Source organism: Lynx rufus, unplaced genomic scaffold (genome assembly GCF_022079265.1).
Source record: "Lynx rufus isolate CCGP_SWC_20201006 ecotype Redwood Valley unplaced genomic scaffold, mLynRuf1.p SCAF_2, whole genome shotgun sequence".
Lineage (NCBI taxonomy): Eukaryota > Metazoa > Chordata > Mammalia > Carnivora > Felidae > Lynx > Lynx rufus.
In genome coordinates this window covers 150,846,783-150,860,635 of record NW_025814834.1, presented here as the reverse complement: position 1 = coordinate 150,860,635, position 13,853 = coordinate 150,846,783, and the positions used below count along the sequence as shown (strand labels likewise).

At 41.5% G+C, this 13,853-nt stretch overlaps 1 protein-coding gene across 1 annotated transcript in view; it reads left to right on the top strand.

Annotated features, from left to right (window-relative positions):
• DNAI3 (dynein axonemal intermediate chain 3) overlaps nt 1-13,853 on the top strand; it is a 71,537-nt gene that overhangs the window by 9,650 nt on the left and 48,034 nt on the right. The window contains exons 6-8 of the mRNA XM_047086037.1: nt 400-599; nt 6,596-6,712; nt 12,884-13,074. Coding sequence (XP_046941993.1) covers nt 400-599; nt 6,596-6,712; nt 12,884-13,074 — 508 coding nt within the window. The remainder of the gene's footprint in view (nt 1-399; nt 600-6,595; nt 6,713-12,883; nt 13,075-13,853) is intronic.

The following is a 13,853-nucleotide window of genomic DNA, read 5'->3' as shown; positions in this document are numbered from 1 at the left end:
AAGGATGCTATCTCAGGCAAAAGTCCAGTAGAGGAAAGGCTTTAGCTTGAACCCCTCAGGGAACTCTGGGTGTAAATTACACCTGAATTGTCCCAAACACAAGTAAAGGAGATGGGCTTCCATATGTCTCCTGCCAGTCCAACAGTGGTCAAGATGTAAACTGGCAGTCTCTATTCTTTGTACCTTTGTACCAACGTGGTCCCAGTAGCCCCAGAGCAGTGCTCTGCAGAAGAACAGTAGGTGGTGGCCCTGGAAATGGAAAACACAGAAGTGGAGAGGTAAACAGAAAGTAGAGGGAGAGATTTTAGAGGATCTGAGCAGAGCACCAGTATTGTCTACCCCACATCCATTTTTCCAGGGACTTGATTATGTTCCTTTTACTGTTTACACGTGTTGCAGATTACATATATGATTTCTCGAAAACGAAGTGAATTTGGTGCGCCAGTTAAGTTCAGGGACCAAAATGCTTCCAGCGTAAAAGATGCCTATATTGAATGTACAGCCTACCCAGATAAAAATTTTATCGTTAAGCAACTTGAGAAAGATGTTGGCATGCAAGTCGTCCCCAAAGTCAAGGACACAAGTACTCAAACAAGATGGTAAGTATGTGATGGGGTTGTATATTTTCAAAGGCAAGTACAGTAAAATCTAGCAACATCTGTGATTATTTTTGAAAGACTTTATCATAAATAGAAATGGCTTGACAGTGATGACCTAGGTCTTCACAGAGTGACTCAATTCAGGAAGATCTACTCATCAACACCTTTTAAAATCTCAATAGGAAAATGAGATACAAGTATATAAGACTGTAACCACTATGGAGTGGGAAAATAACTAATGTTGTTAATAATCAACAACCAGACAACCAGAGAAGGGCCCTGGTTTTCTCTCGCCTTCTCCTCCTCACTGCTCTATTCCACCACCTAAGTGGTCATTCTTACATATCAAATCAGATTGTGTTATGTCACTGCCTAAATCTCTTCTTTAGCACCCCACCACATCCAGAGCCCTTAGGATGGCATTAGGTCCTCCTTCCTCCATTACAAGGCATTGCCTGCCACTCCAGCCTTGTCCCCTGTTCTGAAACAAGCTCTTTATGCTCTGCCTCCATGAGCTGCTTCCAGCTCCCAGAATATCTGCTCTTCCATATCTCCCTGCCTTTGCCCATGCTGCTCCTCTGTATAAAATGGCGAACCTGGAGAACACCTCTCTACCCTTCAAGGTCCACTTCGGTGCCCCTTCCTCTGTGATTTCCTGGAAACATCTGGTAGAGTTGATCTCTCCCTCCTCTGGGTCCCCGCTAGAGTTTAGAGGGATCTTTACTGTAGCGCTGATGACACACACTGTACTCCTCTGCTTCCCTGTCTGCCTGCCTTGGATCCAGAGCACTTTGAGACTACCCAGATCATTTCACACATCAAACTCTTCATTAAAATTAATCCAGTGAGTGAACTGATGTGAAATGGATTGCTGAAAGAATGCTTTGGGGACTTGAGTTAGTCTTTGAAGGTTGTATAAGTCTGAAAATATACTTAGCTAAACCATGCATTTTTTTTTTTTAGGATTTAAAAAATACTGTTTATTTTAAAATAATTTTAGATTTATGGAAGATAAGCCACAGATGCTGAATATGGTTTAGAGATATGGGGAAAGGAAAAACAGCCCAAATTTTTAAAAAGACTTGAACAGTTCAAGGGGGTGGGAAGACCAGAGTCTGCATGGGACAACAAGGACACCAGCCTGGGGAGAGTAGAGTGAGTAGCAGAGGCAGACAGAGAAGTGGATTCCCTGTGGCATACAGTAAGGAACTTTGGAAAGTTCTGAAGCAAGGGAGAGGCAGGATGATAGGGCTATTTAAATAAGATGAGTCAAGCATAAGATGAGAGCAGAGGGAAAAAAAGCCTGGAGTTGAGAACATTGGCCAAGTAGGAGACCATTGTAGTTAAACAGGCAAAATGTGGCCAGTGTCTAAATTAAGATGGTGGCAGTAGGCACGGAAGAAAGGGTGGAAAGGAGACATGTGTAAATACAAAATGCCATAACTCCCATCATTAAAACAAACAAAACCCAACTTTTTTGACGTCTCTAGCTATTCCAAGGTCTTTGCTTTTCTTTATAACAAAACTCTTCCTTGTCCGTATTCTCTAGTTCCACTCTCTCTTCAGCCATTTTGTTTTGAGCCCATGCCAGTCTTCACAAGGTCACCAAAGACTTCCACTTGTCTGATTGCCTAATCCAATGTTCAGACCTTCTTTTTCTCCACTTCTCAGCACTACTTAACGTGGTTGACCATTTCTCCTTAAAGCACAGCTTTCCAGTAAGTGTTATGGATGACACTCATTGTACCCATTCTAACTTATTGGCAGCTCCTTCCCAATCTCTTTTACTGGATCCCTTCCTCCCAGCCTGTAAATATTAGGGGACCCGAAGGCTTACTCCTTTTGATGTTTTTTTTTTTTCTCTAACTATACTTAATCCCTGGGTGAATTTATAGAGTCCTATGATATTAATCTATTGTCTGTTATTGCTAAGGACTCCCAGGTCTATGCCTTCAGCCCCAATTTCTTACCTGAACTCATTTACTTATCTACTTACTTGAATTTCTAATATGTCTCTTGAGTTTAACATGCCCAACAACAAATGTTTTCCTTTTAACTCTAAAACTGAGATTCACTGAATTTCCCTCATCCCAGTAAATGACAATGATATTCTTGTAATTACTCAGACCCAAAACTTTGGATTTTCTTGGGTCTATCTTCAAAATATATCCACTGCTATCACCTTGGACTAAGCCATCTTCACCACTTGCCTAGGTTATTGTAATGCCTCCTAACTGGCTTACTTCTATCCACTCTTTCCCTTCTGCATTCTATTCTCCATAGAGAGCCAGAGTAATCCTCTTAAAATGTAAGATAACGTCACTGATCAAAACCCTTCAATGGCTTCCCATCCTACAGGAACCTACAAGGCTGCACATGGTCTAGATTCTCTCTGCCTGTTTTCCCTCATCTATTCCAGCCACACTGGCTTCCTTGTTCCTTCAATTCACCAATCATACTCATAGCTTCCAGGCTACTCTTTTCCCAGACATCCTTAGGGCTCATTCCCTCCTCCATCCAGATTTCTGCTTGAATGAGGCATTCTCTGAAATTCCTATATACAGATCTTCCATGACAGATGATGAGGTTATGTCCCAACAAACCCATGGTAAGTTGAAAATATCCTAAGTTGAAAATTTATTTAACACATCTAACCTACCAAACGTCATAGCTTTGCCTACTTTAAATGTGCTCAGAACACTTACATTAGGCTACATTTGGGTAAAATCACCTGACACAAACCTATTTTATAATAAAGTGTTGACTATCTCACGTAATTTATTAAATACTGAAAGTGAAAACCAGGATGATTGTGTGGGTACACAATGGCTGTCAGTGTATGGGTTGCTTACCCTCGTGACCCTGTGGCTGACCGGGGGCTGAGGCTCGCTGCCACTGCCCAGCATCACGAGAGAGGATCATACAGCATATCACTAGCCCAGGAAAATATCAAATTCAAAATTCAAAGTACAGTTTCTACTGAATGCATATTGCTTTCACACCATCCTGTAGGAAAGAAAAATCACACGTGGAAGGAAGCATAAGTTGGGGGCCATCTATAAAAGCAACTACCGCCATTACTATCCACCCCCTAACTCTATTTCTCTTCACGTTATTATCACCACTTGATATGTGTTTGTCATTGTCATTCTTCTCTCACCTTCCCTCCTGCCCCTGCCTTAAAATTCAAGCTCCATGAGACAGGAACTTTGTCCGATTTATTTATTTCCACATCCTCAACTCCTAGGATATTTCCCAAAACCCATTTATCAGATGGAGGGAAACAGGGAATGGAAGAAGGGGGAAGAGATGGATCAAGTTAAAGAAGAATGTACAGAACAGATGCCTGATGAGTTCAGTGTTAAGAGGAGAGCCGTGAAATATGCTGAAATCCTATATGAAATATATGACGAGGAGAATCAGGAATCAGGAGTGTAGAGTGAACTAAAAAACACGCTTTTCAAATTTATATAAACCAAGTCAGAAGCCATAAAAATGCACTGGTAAAGTCAGGGCACATATACATAGATCCCAGGGGTCTGAATAAGAAATGGGCCAGAAACAAGGCAGTCAGGTAAAGAGACAGGTCAGAATTAAAGGAGGTAAAAATAAAGACAGGATCAGTAGTCAAGTCTGGGCAGAGAATTAGGACACCAGAGATTCATAAATACCAAGATGTGGGGGTGAGACAGGAAGGAGAGTGGTGATACACTAAGCCAAGCCAGCCAGAGACTTCTATGTTTCTGCCAGGGAACAGAAAAGTGACAAGAATGAGTCAGCCGAGGTAGACTCAGGAGGCAGATTCAGGAAAGGACAGTGAACTTCCAACAACAGGAACCCCATCATAGGACTTGAGACTTAGCAGGCGCTCACTGAATGTAGACCGATACAAGCAGACAGCTATAGTGATACAGATGGAGTAAATAAATGAGAAGTAAGGGAAGGTCTTGACCAATAAGATGAAAAAAAAAAAAGAATCAAAATGTTCAATTTAGGTGGCTGGGAGAATGCTGGTTCTCCTTAGGAAGATCAGGAAATGAGGAAGGGTAGCTGGTTTGGGGTGGAGAGGATGAGATAAAGGATTGTGATAGAAGTAAAGAAAGGTCAATGGTGAGGTTCAAAGAGGAATTACAGTGAAAGCAAATGTTCATAGTGTTCTGGGTATTCTTCTAAGCGCTTGGCATACAGCAACTGAGTTCTCACAGCTGCCCTCTAAAGTAGGCACTATCCCCATTTTACAAATCAAGAAGCCGAGGCAAAGTGAGGTGAGAAATGAAAGTTCAATGTTTGGGACATAATTTAAATCTGAAGCAATCACAAACAGATCTGCTGAGAAATAACAAAACAAATCACATGTTAAAGTAAGAGCGACTCTTAGGGTGCCTCTTTGCTGAGATCAACAGGTGCCATAAAATTTCTTACTTAATCCTATCCAGAAGATACTAATATGTGCTAGAAATGAAAAGGTGAAGCTAAGGGTCACCTGGGTGGCTCAATCTGTTTAGTGTCCAACTCTTGATTTCAGTTCAGGTCATGATCCCAGTGGGATTGAGCCCCAAATGGGGCTCTGCGCTGAATGCTGGAACCTGCTTGGGATTCTCTCTCCTCTTTCTGCCCTTCCCCTGCTTGTGCTATGTCTCTCTTTCCCTTTCTCTCTCTCTCTCTCTCTCTCTCACACACACACACACACACACTCTTTCTCTCTCAAAACACATAAATAAACTTAAATTAAAAAAGGTGAAGTTAAGATATGAACCCAAGTCTCTCTGGCTCCAATACCAACATTCTTTCTTTCTATCACTCTGCCTTCTGCTACTGATACTGAGCTAACTAGGAGGGGAAAAAATGATTTATTCAACATAAGCAAAACTGTCTTTATTCCTTGTTTGATTACTCTTCACTTAATATATTTGCCTCTCACAGAGATGTTTCACTGACATTTGTTCAACACAGATTAAATATAACCTAATGTTTTTTTGGACACTTAAAATGTGCTAGGCACTATTTTAAAAACTTTGCATGTATTAACACATTCAATTTACAATGCTTCTATGTGCTATGTACTTTAAAAGTTTCATGTAGAGATGAATAAACAGACACAGAGAGGTTAAATAATTAGCTCAGGGTCACAAAGCTTGTAAGTGATAAACCCAAGCTTCAAAACCAGGCAGCCTATCACCAGAGTGCACACTCTCAATGACTGTACCATCCGACCTTTCTATAACCCCATACCAAAAGATCAAGGAGCTCACCCACTCTAGTGGGTGAGACTGCCAGTGCCCAAATGCAATAGCATGATATGTTCAAGGGTGGAGGTGAGCACTGAGGGCAGACTGGAGGAAGATCATGTCACCATCATTTCTGGAATGCAAATTGTTTCTAGTTTTGTATATTTAGAGCAGAATTTCTGAGTCTCAAACACTACTGACATTTTGGGCTGGATAAATCTCTTTTGTGGGAGGCTGTCTTGTGCATTGTAGGGTATTAAACAGCATCTCTGGAGTCTACCCACTATATGCAGGTAGCACATCCCAGTTGTGACAACCAAAAATGTTTCTGGATGTGACCAAATGTTCCCATGGGGTGGGGTTGGGGTAGGACTGTACTGGTTAAGAAACACTGATCTAATGAACCAAATCGGGAGAGAATGATAAACAAATGTGGCAAATTGTTAACTGATGAATCTGGGTGAAGAGTGTTTGGGACTTCCTTAGATCCTTCTTACAACTTTTCTATAAGTTAAAAATATCTAAATAAAGATTTTAAAAAATAAACACTTCTTGATTATGTTGGAAACAAATACATAAATATTCAAAGTATTTCAAAAAGGCAGTCAATATCCACTGTCTAGGATAAAGAAAAAGTTCAATATATAGAATTTAAATATAAAATAGTATCTTATTATTGTCACAGAAAGAAACCTTTGACATGTCACAACCTATATTTACTTTTCTTTGATCTAATTTTTGGTATTCTATCATCTTTTAATGTATTAGGACATATCCCAAAAATGCCAGTACACAATATTATCCAAGAGAATTTTCAGAGGAGGAAAAAGAGATATTCGGACAATCCAAGCCTTTGATTGAATTTCTTAATAATGCATCTATAAGGTAAAAATTGTACCTTAAAATTTTAAAATAAGACATAAAATGTGTATGTGTACTTATAGTGATAGGTCTTAAAAGCAACTCCATACATGGTGTCTCGATAGAAAATATGAAGTTATCAGATATGCATGGGCATATGACAAATCCTCAGTCTTTCCTTCCTTTCTGTTGTCACCAGTGTGGACCTAGGAGATGTATACAGTTGGGTGTGTGAGGATGTTTTCCTAACAGAAAATTAACAATTATTTATTTACCATAGTTTTTTTTTCAATGTTTAGTTTTGAAAGAGAGACAGAGCATGAGCAGGGGAGGGGCAGAGAGAGAGGGAGACACAGAATCTGAAGCAGGCTCCAGCTGTGAGCTGTCAGCACGGAGCCCAACACGGACGGGGCTTGAATCCACAAACCACGAGATCATGACCTGAGCTGAAGTCAGACACTCAACCGACTGAGCCACCCAGGCACCCCATACCATGGTTCTTTTATTTAAGTCTTTTTTCTCTCCTCCTTACTCCCCTTCTTTGCTTCATTTACTTTTGTATGATTACAAAGATGAGGAGACATATACTGTTCATGACGATGCTGATCTTTGTTAATAACCTGAAGTCGATTCAGATGTATCCTTGTACATCTTATTCCTCACCCCTAATTCCTGCATTGATTCCACTCTTAGTGGATCTGAGAGAGGTGTCTTCAGAAAGCCCCTCCCCCCACACACACACACTTACTAGGAACCTGGGATTTCTAAATGAGAGAAAGAGCTTGACAAGTTCTCAAGTCAATATTGGAGTTCAGAGGAGCGGAACCAGTGGTGGACAGGTCTGCCAGTGGTACCCTGTAGGTTGGTTTCCGTTTCTTTCCAAAATTAAAAATTTGTTGGTCAAGTTCATACACAGCCCATGTTTCGCTTTTTCACTTTTAAGAAAACAGCATTAATTTTCCCACTGTTTAAATATCCTGAAAATTCCAACAACTCTCAAAAATTGTGTCCTATGTCTAGGGGGAGTTTGGTTCAAAAATTCCCCAATGATGCAAAGAGAGTGCATTAAACTAGACAAAATATATATGTATAGCTATGTTTACTCTGGGTCAAGGCTTCTTGTGAAGTTTGTTAAAAGGTGGAGCAAAGAGAGAAAGAGAGATGTTCCATCAATGCCTAACGACTAACAGCTGTTTGACAGGCTGTCCCTTGCTAACTCGTCATACACTTTAGCTGGCTCGCCTGCTGTGTCATTGTGCCAGCCACCAGAAGGACTATGGAATCAAAGCTAAGGACAGCAAAGCAAATACAATGCCTTTTAACAAAGAGCCAGAAACCCAGAGGCACGAACACAGTTTCTCCTCACAGAATTTCAGTTCTAGCAGGTCTCTGGAGAAGATATTAAAGATACAGAAAAACTGGTAGAATTACATCCTGTATATCTCATGGCAAGGCTAGGGGGACACACTACAGGCATAATTCCATGAAACCTCCCGAAATTGCCAGGGGCTCAATGCTTTTAAAAGGGGGTTGCTGTTTTGAGGACTCTGTTGCTTGATGAGGGGAAATGAAAATCAGGTGCGGCTATGCCTGACTTTGAAGTAAGCCTCCTTTTCTTGTCTAGCAACATAATTAAATGTATTTCTGCTCAGCTACAAAACAAAACAACAAAAACAAAAGAACAGAGAGTGCATTAACTATTTGCCACTCATTCATTTATGGGAAGCATGCTGTACTTTTCCTATGGGACAATGAGAAACAAACAAGAAAACCTAAGGTCTCTCTTTCCCCATTTCAAATTTTAGTGATTAAATTTTTTCCAGCTAAGAATATTAAAAATGAGAAGTCTATGTACAATCCATCTCAAGGGTATAAGTGGCCTATAGCCAATTCTCAATTATCCACATTGTGTATTATCTTTAGACCCTTTATTCTTTTATTTCAGTTGCCATGCTTAGAGAGGGATAGTGAACAGCTTCATGATTCCCTCCCTGAGACGTGGGAAGGAGAAGCCGGAACCATAAGAAAAAAGAGGAAAATTGGCATAGGAATTACAGTAGTCCTGGTCAAGAATAAATAAACCCATGTACATATATCACTGTCAGGTTTCCCACTCTAAAACTGTTTAAGGTTTATTCAGTTTTTTAAAGGCTAATATAAGCCTGGTTTTGTTCTGGGAAGAGTGCCCTTTTAGAAATGAGTTCTTTCTGAATTTTACTCATAACAAACCTGAGGGAAACAGTATTTTGCAAAAGAAAGAAATGATAAGAAAGGAGACAGAAGAATTCTCAAGCAACTGGGAAACAGCTCATTTGGGGGTGGGGGCGGGGAGAGAGAGAAACCCTTTAAAAGAAAAGTACTTACAGGCTTTAACTCAGACAACGGTTTTGCCAGCCTTCACTGCATCACCCTCAGAAACCACGTACTGGGGTGCAGGGAAATCAAGAAACGAAACCAGCGAAAAGATGCTGTCTTCACTTCTCCCTTGTGAATTACTTCCTAACTTGAGCTAAGAGGGAAGAATCAGGAAGCCAGAGCAAAGGCCCCTGTTTGTAGCTCCTCTCTTGGAAATTCCTTTCTCATTCAGCCTGAAACAGAGAAAAAAAAACAAAAAACAAAAAACAAAACCAAACCCAAGATTTTGAAGATGCTAACAAACGCTTCTACTTGAAGCTCCAGGCTGTGAACCTACCCTACCTAGGGTGTTTCAACGTTAATGCGTATATGAATCACCTGGGGATCTTGTTAGACTGCAGGCTCTGTCTCTGTAAATTCAAGGTGGTGTCTGTGACTGCACTTTCAGCAAACTCCAGGTGATCATGATGATGCCGGTAGCATCATTGGGAAGATGAGTTTAACCAAGAGTATTCAATTGAGCAGTGAACAGTAGTGTTAATTCTTAACGGCAGGGGTATTAAATGGTTGTCCTGCTTAATTACATTTTTAGGAGAATCTATTATAATATTTAGAGTTTATATTTAATTGTCTAAATAAAGGAGGGGATTTTCTTTCTTTTTTTTAGTGTTCATTTTTTATTTTTGAGAGGGAGACAGAGCGTGAGCAAGGGAGGGTCAAAGAGAGAAGGAGACACAGAATCCGAAGCAGGCTCCAGGCTCCGAGCTGTCAGCACAGAGCCCAACATGAACCTTGAACTCCCGAACTGCGAGATCATGACCTGAGTCGAAGTTGGACACTTAACCCACTGAGCCACCCAGGCACCCCAGGAGAGTTTTTTTTTTTTTTTTTTTTCTTATTTTGGAACATTCATATTCAAGAGCCACTCTTTCAGCTTACCACACCTATTAAAAAAAACAAGCTATTTGGACTATCAGTCATTAGGTAAAACCTCTGGTGGCATTCTAATTGTGGGAGTCCCAGAGGTCATGTGAATGAGCTGGGTTTTCAAACCTAAGCATATGCAGGAGCAATAAACATGACAGAAACTTATAGTAACTGTTTTTTGGTTTCGTTTTTTGTTTGTTTATAATACTACTTCTTTCAAGAACATACCTCAGTTTCATATTATAAACAAGTGACTAGGGGCGCCTGGGTGGCTCAGTTGGTTAAGCGTCCGACTTCAGCTCAGGTCACGATCTCGCGGTACGAGAGTTCGAGCCCCGCCTCGGGCTCTGGGCTGATGGCTCAGAGCCTGTAGCCTGCTTCCGATTCTGTGTCTCCCTCTCTCTCTGCCCCTCCCCCATTCATGCTCTGTCTCTCTCTGTCTCAAAAATAAATAAACGTTAAAAAAATTAAAAATAAAAAAACAAGTGACTAAGTAATGGTGGGATAAGTTGGTCAAACTCACAGAAAATAATTATAAGATCTAGAAAACAAGAGTTACACAGAAACACACACACAACTATTTGAAGGCTCAAGAAAGTGACCTAAAGTAAGCAGAAACTGGAGGGGAGAAGGATGAGATGTGCACATTTGCAGTGTTTTTTCTTTAAGTATTGCCTAATCCACAGGAGGCTCAAGTGACAGAAACCCAGGCTTATACAGGTCTGTTGGTGACAGAATAACCAAATGGTCAGGGGGAAGTCATGGAAAGGGGGTAGCCTCAGACAAGCTGAGACCCCAGTTCCACATAAAAAGTCTAACAAGATCCTAGGCTGCAGACTAACACACTCATTTTTAGGGGAAACCCCAGGAGAGTCCAGAAGGAACTACCAGCATCTAGAAGCTGAAAAATTAAGCAGAGATTTCAGCTACTATTCTACACAGAGAGGACAAAATTTAGAGTTTGAGTCCAGCCAAGTTAACTACATTATAGAACAAACTCCACTTTTCAGAGGAACAAAAGAGAACCCAGAGTCTCTACAATACATCATTTATAATGTCCAGTTTCGTTAAATATGTAAAGTCACTAAACATGTGAAGAAGTAGGAAAAAGGGACTCTAGGGTTCTTCCTGACACCACCTCTGGCACCGAACAAGGGTTTTATTTTCCCCCAACACCAAATACATGGTATCTTTTCCAACACCAACTCTCGAACTCATACTGTGCTCATATATACTGTGCACCTTTGGAGACAAAACTGATACCCACTAACTCTCCGGAGTTAGTGCAGTCTCCCCAAGTTAAGGGGCTTAGTCTCACCGCCTGCCAGTCTCAAGTCCCAGGAGTGCTACACATAGTTCTGACCAGCCAGCTATAATGAGTTTGATACTTCTCCAGAATGACTCATCTAACTCAGGAAAGCGCTTCACTTACCATCACCAGTTTATTGTAAAGGATGCGACTCAGGAGTGGCCAAATGGAAGAGTTGCATAGGACAAGTTATCAGGGGTGGGAGGGGGGGTCTGGGTGGGAGGGGGGGAGGGGGGGCCTGCCAACCTCCCCGCACTTTCTTGCCTTCGCCAACTTGGGAGCTCCTATAACTTTTAAGACAGGAGCCTGTCAAGCCAGGGCCCTAGGCTATTAAAAGATGGGCCTAAAGGCGCCTGGGTGGCTCAGTCAGTTAAGCCTCCAGTTTGGGTTCAGCTCATGATCTCACAGTTCGAATAAACATTGAAAAAACAAAAAAGATATGAGCCTGGCACTCAGAATGTTCTTAAAGGGTCAATATTAGCATTGTTAGCAGGATAGGTCTTTGTTTTAGGGCTTGTCTCCTGTATTGCGGGTTTAGCAATGGAATGAAACACATTTGTGCCTCCAGGACTTTGTGATAACTAAAACCACCACCACAGATGCACATACAGCATACTTCTAAATTCCAAAGCTTCCCTTGAGAATCTTACTTGTTTTACATTTTATATACATTATATATGTGTACAATATATGTACAATATATATACAATATGTATATATTATAATCCTGATTAATGTATAATCCTAAATATATATATAAAATCCTAATAATATATTTGTATACAAATTAGTACATATGATCATTTGGTACCAAATATGGCTAAGAAAATGGCATTTTCTGTCAGTTTGGGTTTTTCAGGAAGCAAATGAGACCGAGTGTAAAACAGAGGTTTACTGAGGGTCCCACTGTGTAAAAAACAAAAAAATTTTTTTAAGTTAGCAGGATTGGTTGGGCCCCTGGGTGGCTCAGTTGGTTAAGTGTCTGACTTCAGCTCGGGTCATGATCTCGAGGTTCGTGGGTTCGAGTCCCACATCAGGCTCTGTGCCGACAGCTCAGAGCTGGGAGCCTGCTTTGGTTTCTCTCTCCCTCTGCCCCTCCCCTGCTCACAGTCTGTCTCTCCCTCTCTCTCAAAAATAAGTAAACTTTAAAAAGTAATAATAAATAAAGTTAGCAGGATTGGGCAAGGAAAGCTTCAGCCAAGTCGTAGCCCACCCCAGCAGGAAGCTCCAGAGGGAACCAGCCTGTTGGAGAAGTCCTGCAGGAAGCAGAGCTTGGCAGGCACGGTGTCCCTGCAGCTGTCAGCTCAGTCATTGGCCCGGGAGAGCACAGCCTTGGCTGGGAAGCGTCTGCAGATGGCGAAGGTGTTCCAGGCCATCAGCCAACAACATCCTGGCACTAGAAGTTTTGAGTAACACACAGACAGGAGGTTTCTTTCTCTTAAGCCACATATTTCACATGGGGTAATCATTAGTTACCAAGTATAATTGAGGATATTTTGGTTTTTTTCCGTATGAATGAAGTAGGAGGAGCTGCCGAAAGACCTATCATTGAATACTATAATCCAACATCTTGTGTGTGTGTGTGTTTTGTCCTAACAAAATAGTGTTGAAATAGCCCTGCAGCAAAATGAAATCATGAACACATTTATTGATGACTGGAAGTGCCTGGCAGAAGAAGAAGGCACCTTTGGAGACAAAACTGATACCCACCTGAAAGAGTACCAGTCCTTTACCGACCTTCATAACCTAACAGAGAATATGGTCACTTCCATCTCATGGCATCCGACTATCTATGGTGAGATGACCGTGACTGTGGTTCTCTTTGGTGAGGGCAAGGAAAGTCTTTTGCTTTTCTATGTAAAATTACACACTACCTAAGTATCTCAGTTTCAGTAAGACAACTTCCAATTGCTGAGTGCACCTGCCGGGATCTTTCTTGGCATCCTGCAGTCCTGTGTTCTCCCAGCACCTCACTGTGGCCTCTACAAGGACAGAACCAAGCTCACGCCAGGGAAGTGACTGTCTCAGGTCACCCAGCTGGTGAAATGCTGAATCTGGATTTGCCTCAGCCTCTTGGGACTCCCAAGGCTAGCTCCATTCCTCCTGATACTCTTCCTCTCTGATTACAGGGCAAGAGAGGAAACACACCTCCTTTGTTATTTTTTTTATGTTTACTTATTTTTGAGAGAGTGCAAACAGGGGAGGGACAGAGAGGGCGGGGCAGAGGATCCAAAGCCTGCTCTGCACTGACAGCAGCCAGTCGATGTGGGGCTTGAACTCATGAACCTTGAGATCATGACCTGAGCTACAAAGTAGGTTGCTGAACCAACTGAGCCACCCAGGCACCCCAAACACACCTCCTTTAAATCACTCAGCAGCCAAGGGGGGTAGCCTCATGTGCAAATGCAACTAAGCAGAGAAAAATGTCTTTTCCCTCTTTTTTCCTCTTCCCACATTGGCCTTTTTCTCACACACAAAAATTTTTTCTTACTAAATCTTTGAAGTTTACTGTTTATTTTACACTAACAGTACATCTCAATTTGGACTGGCCACCTTTCAAGTGCTAAATTAGCA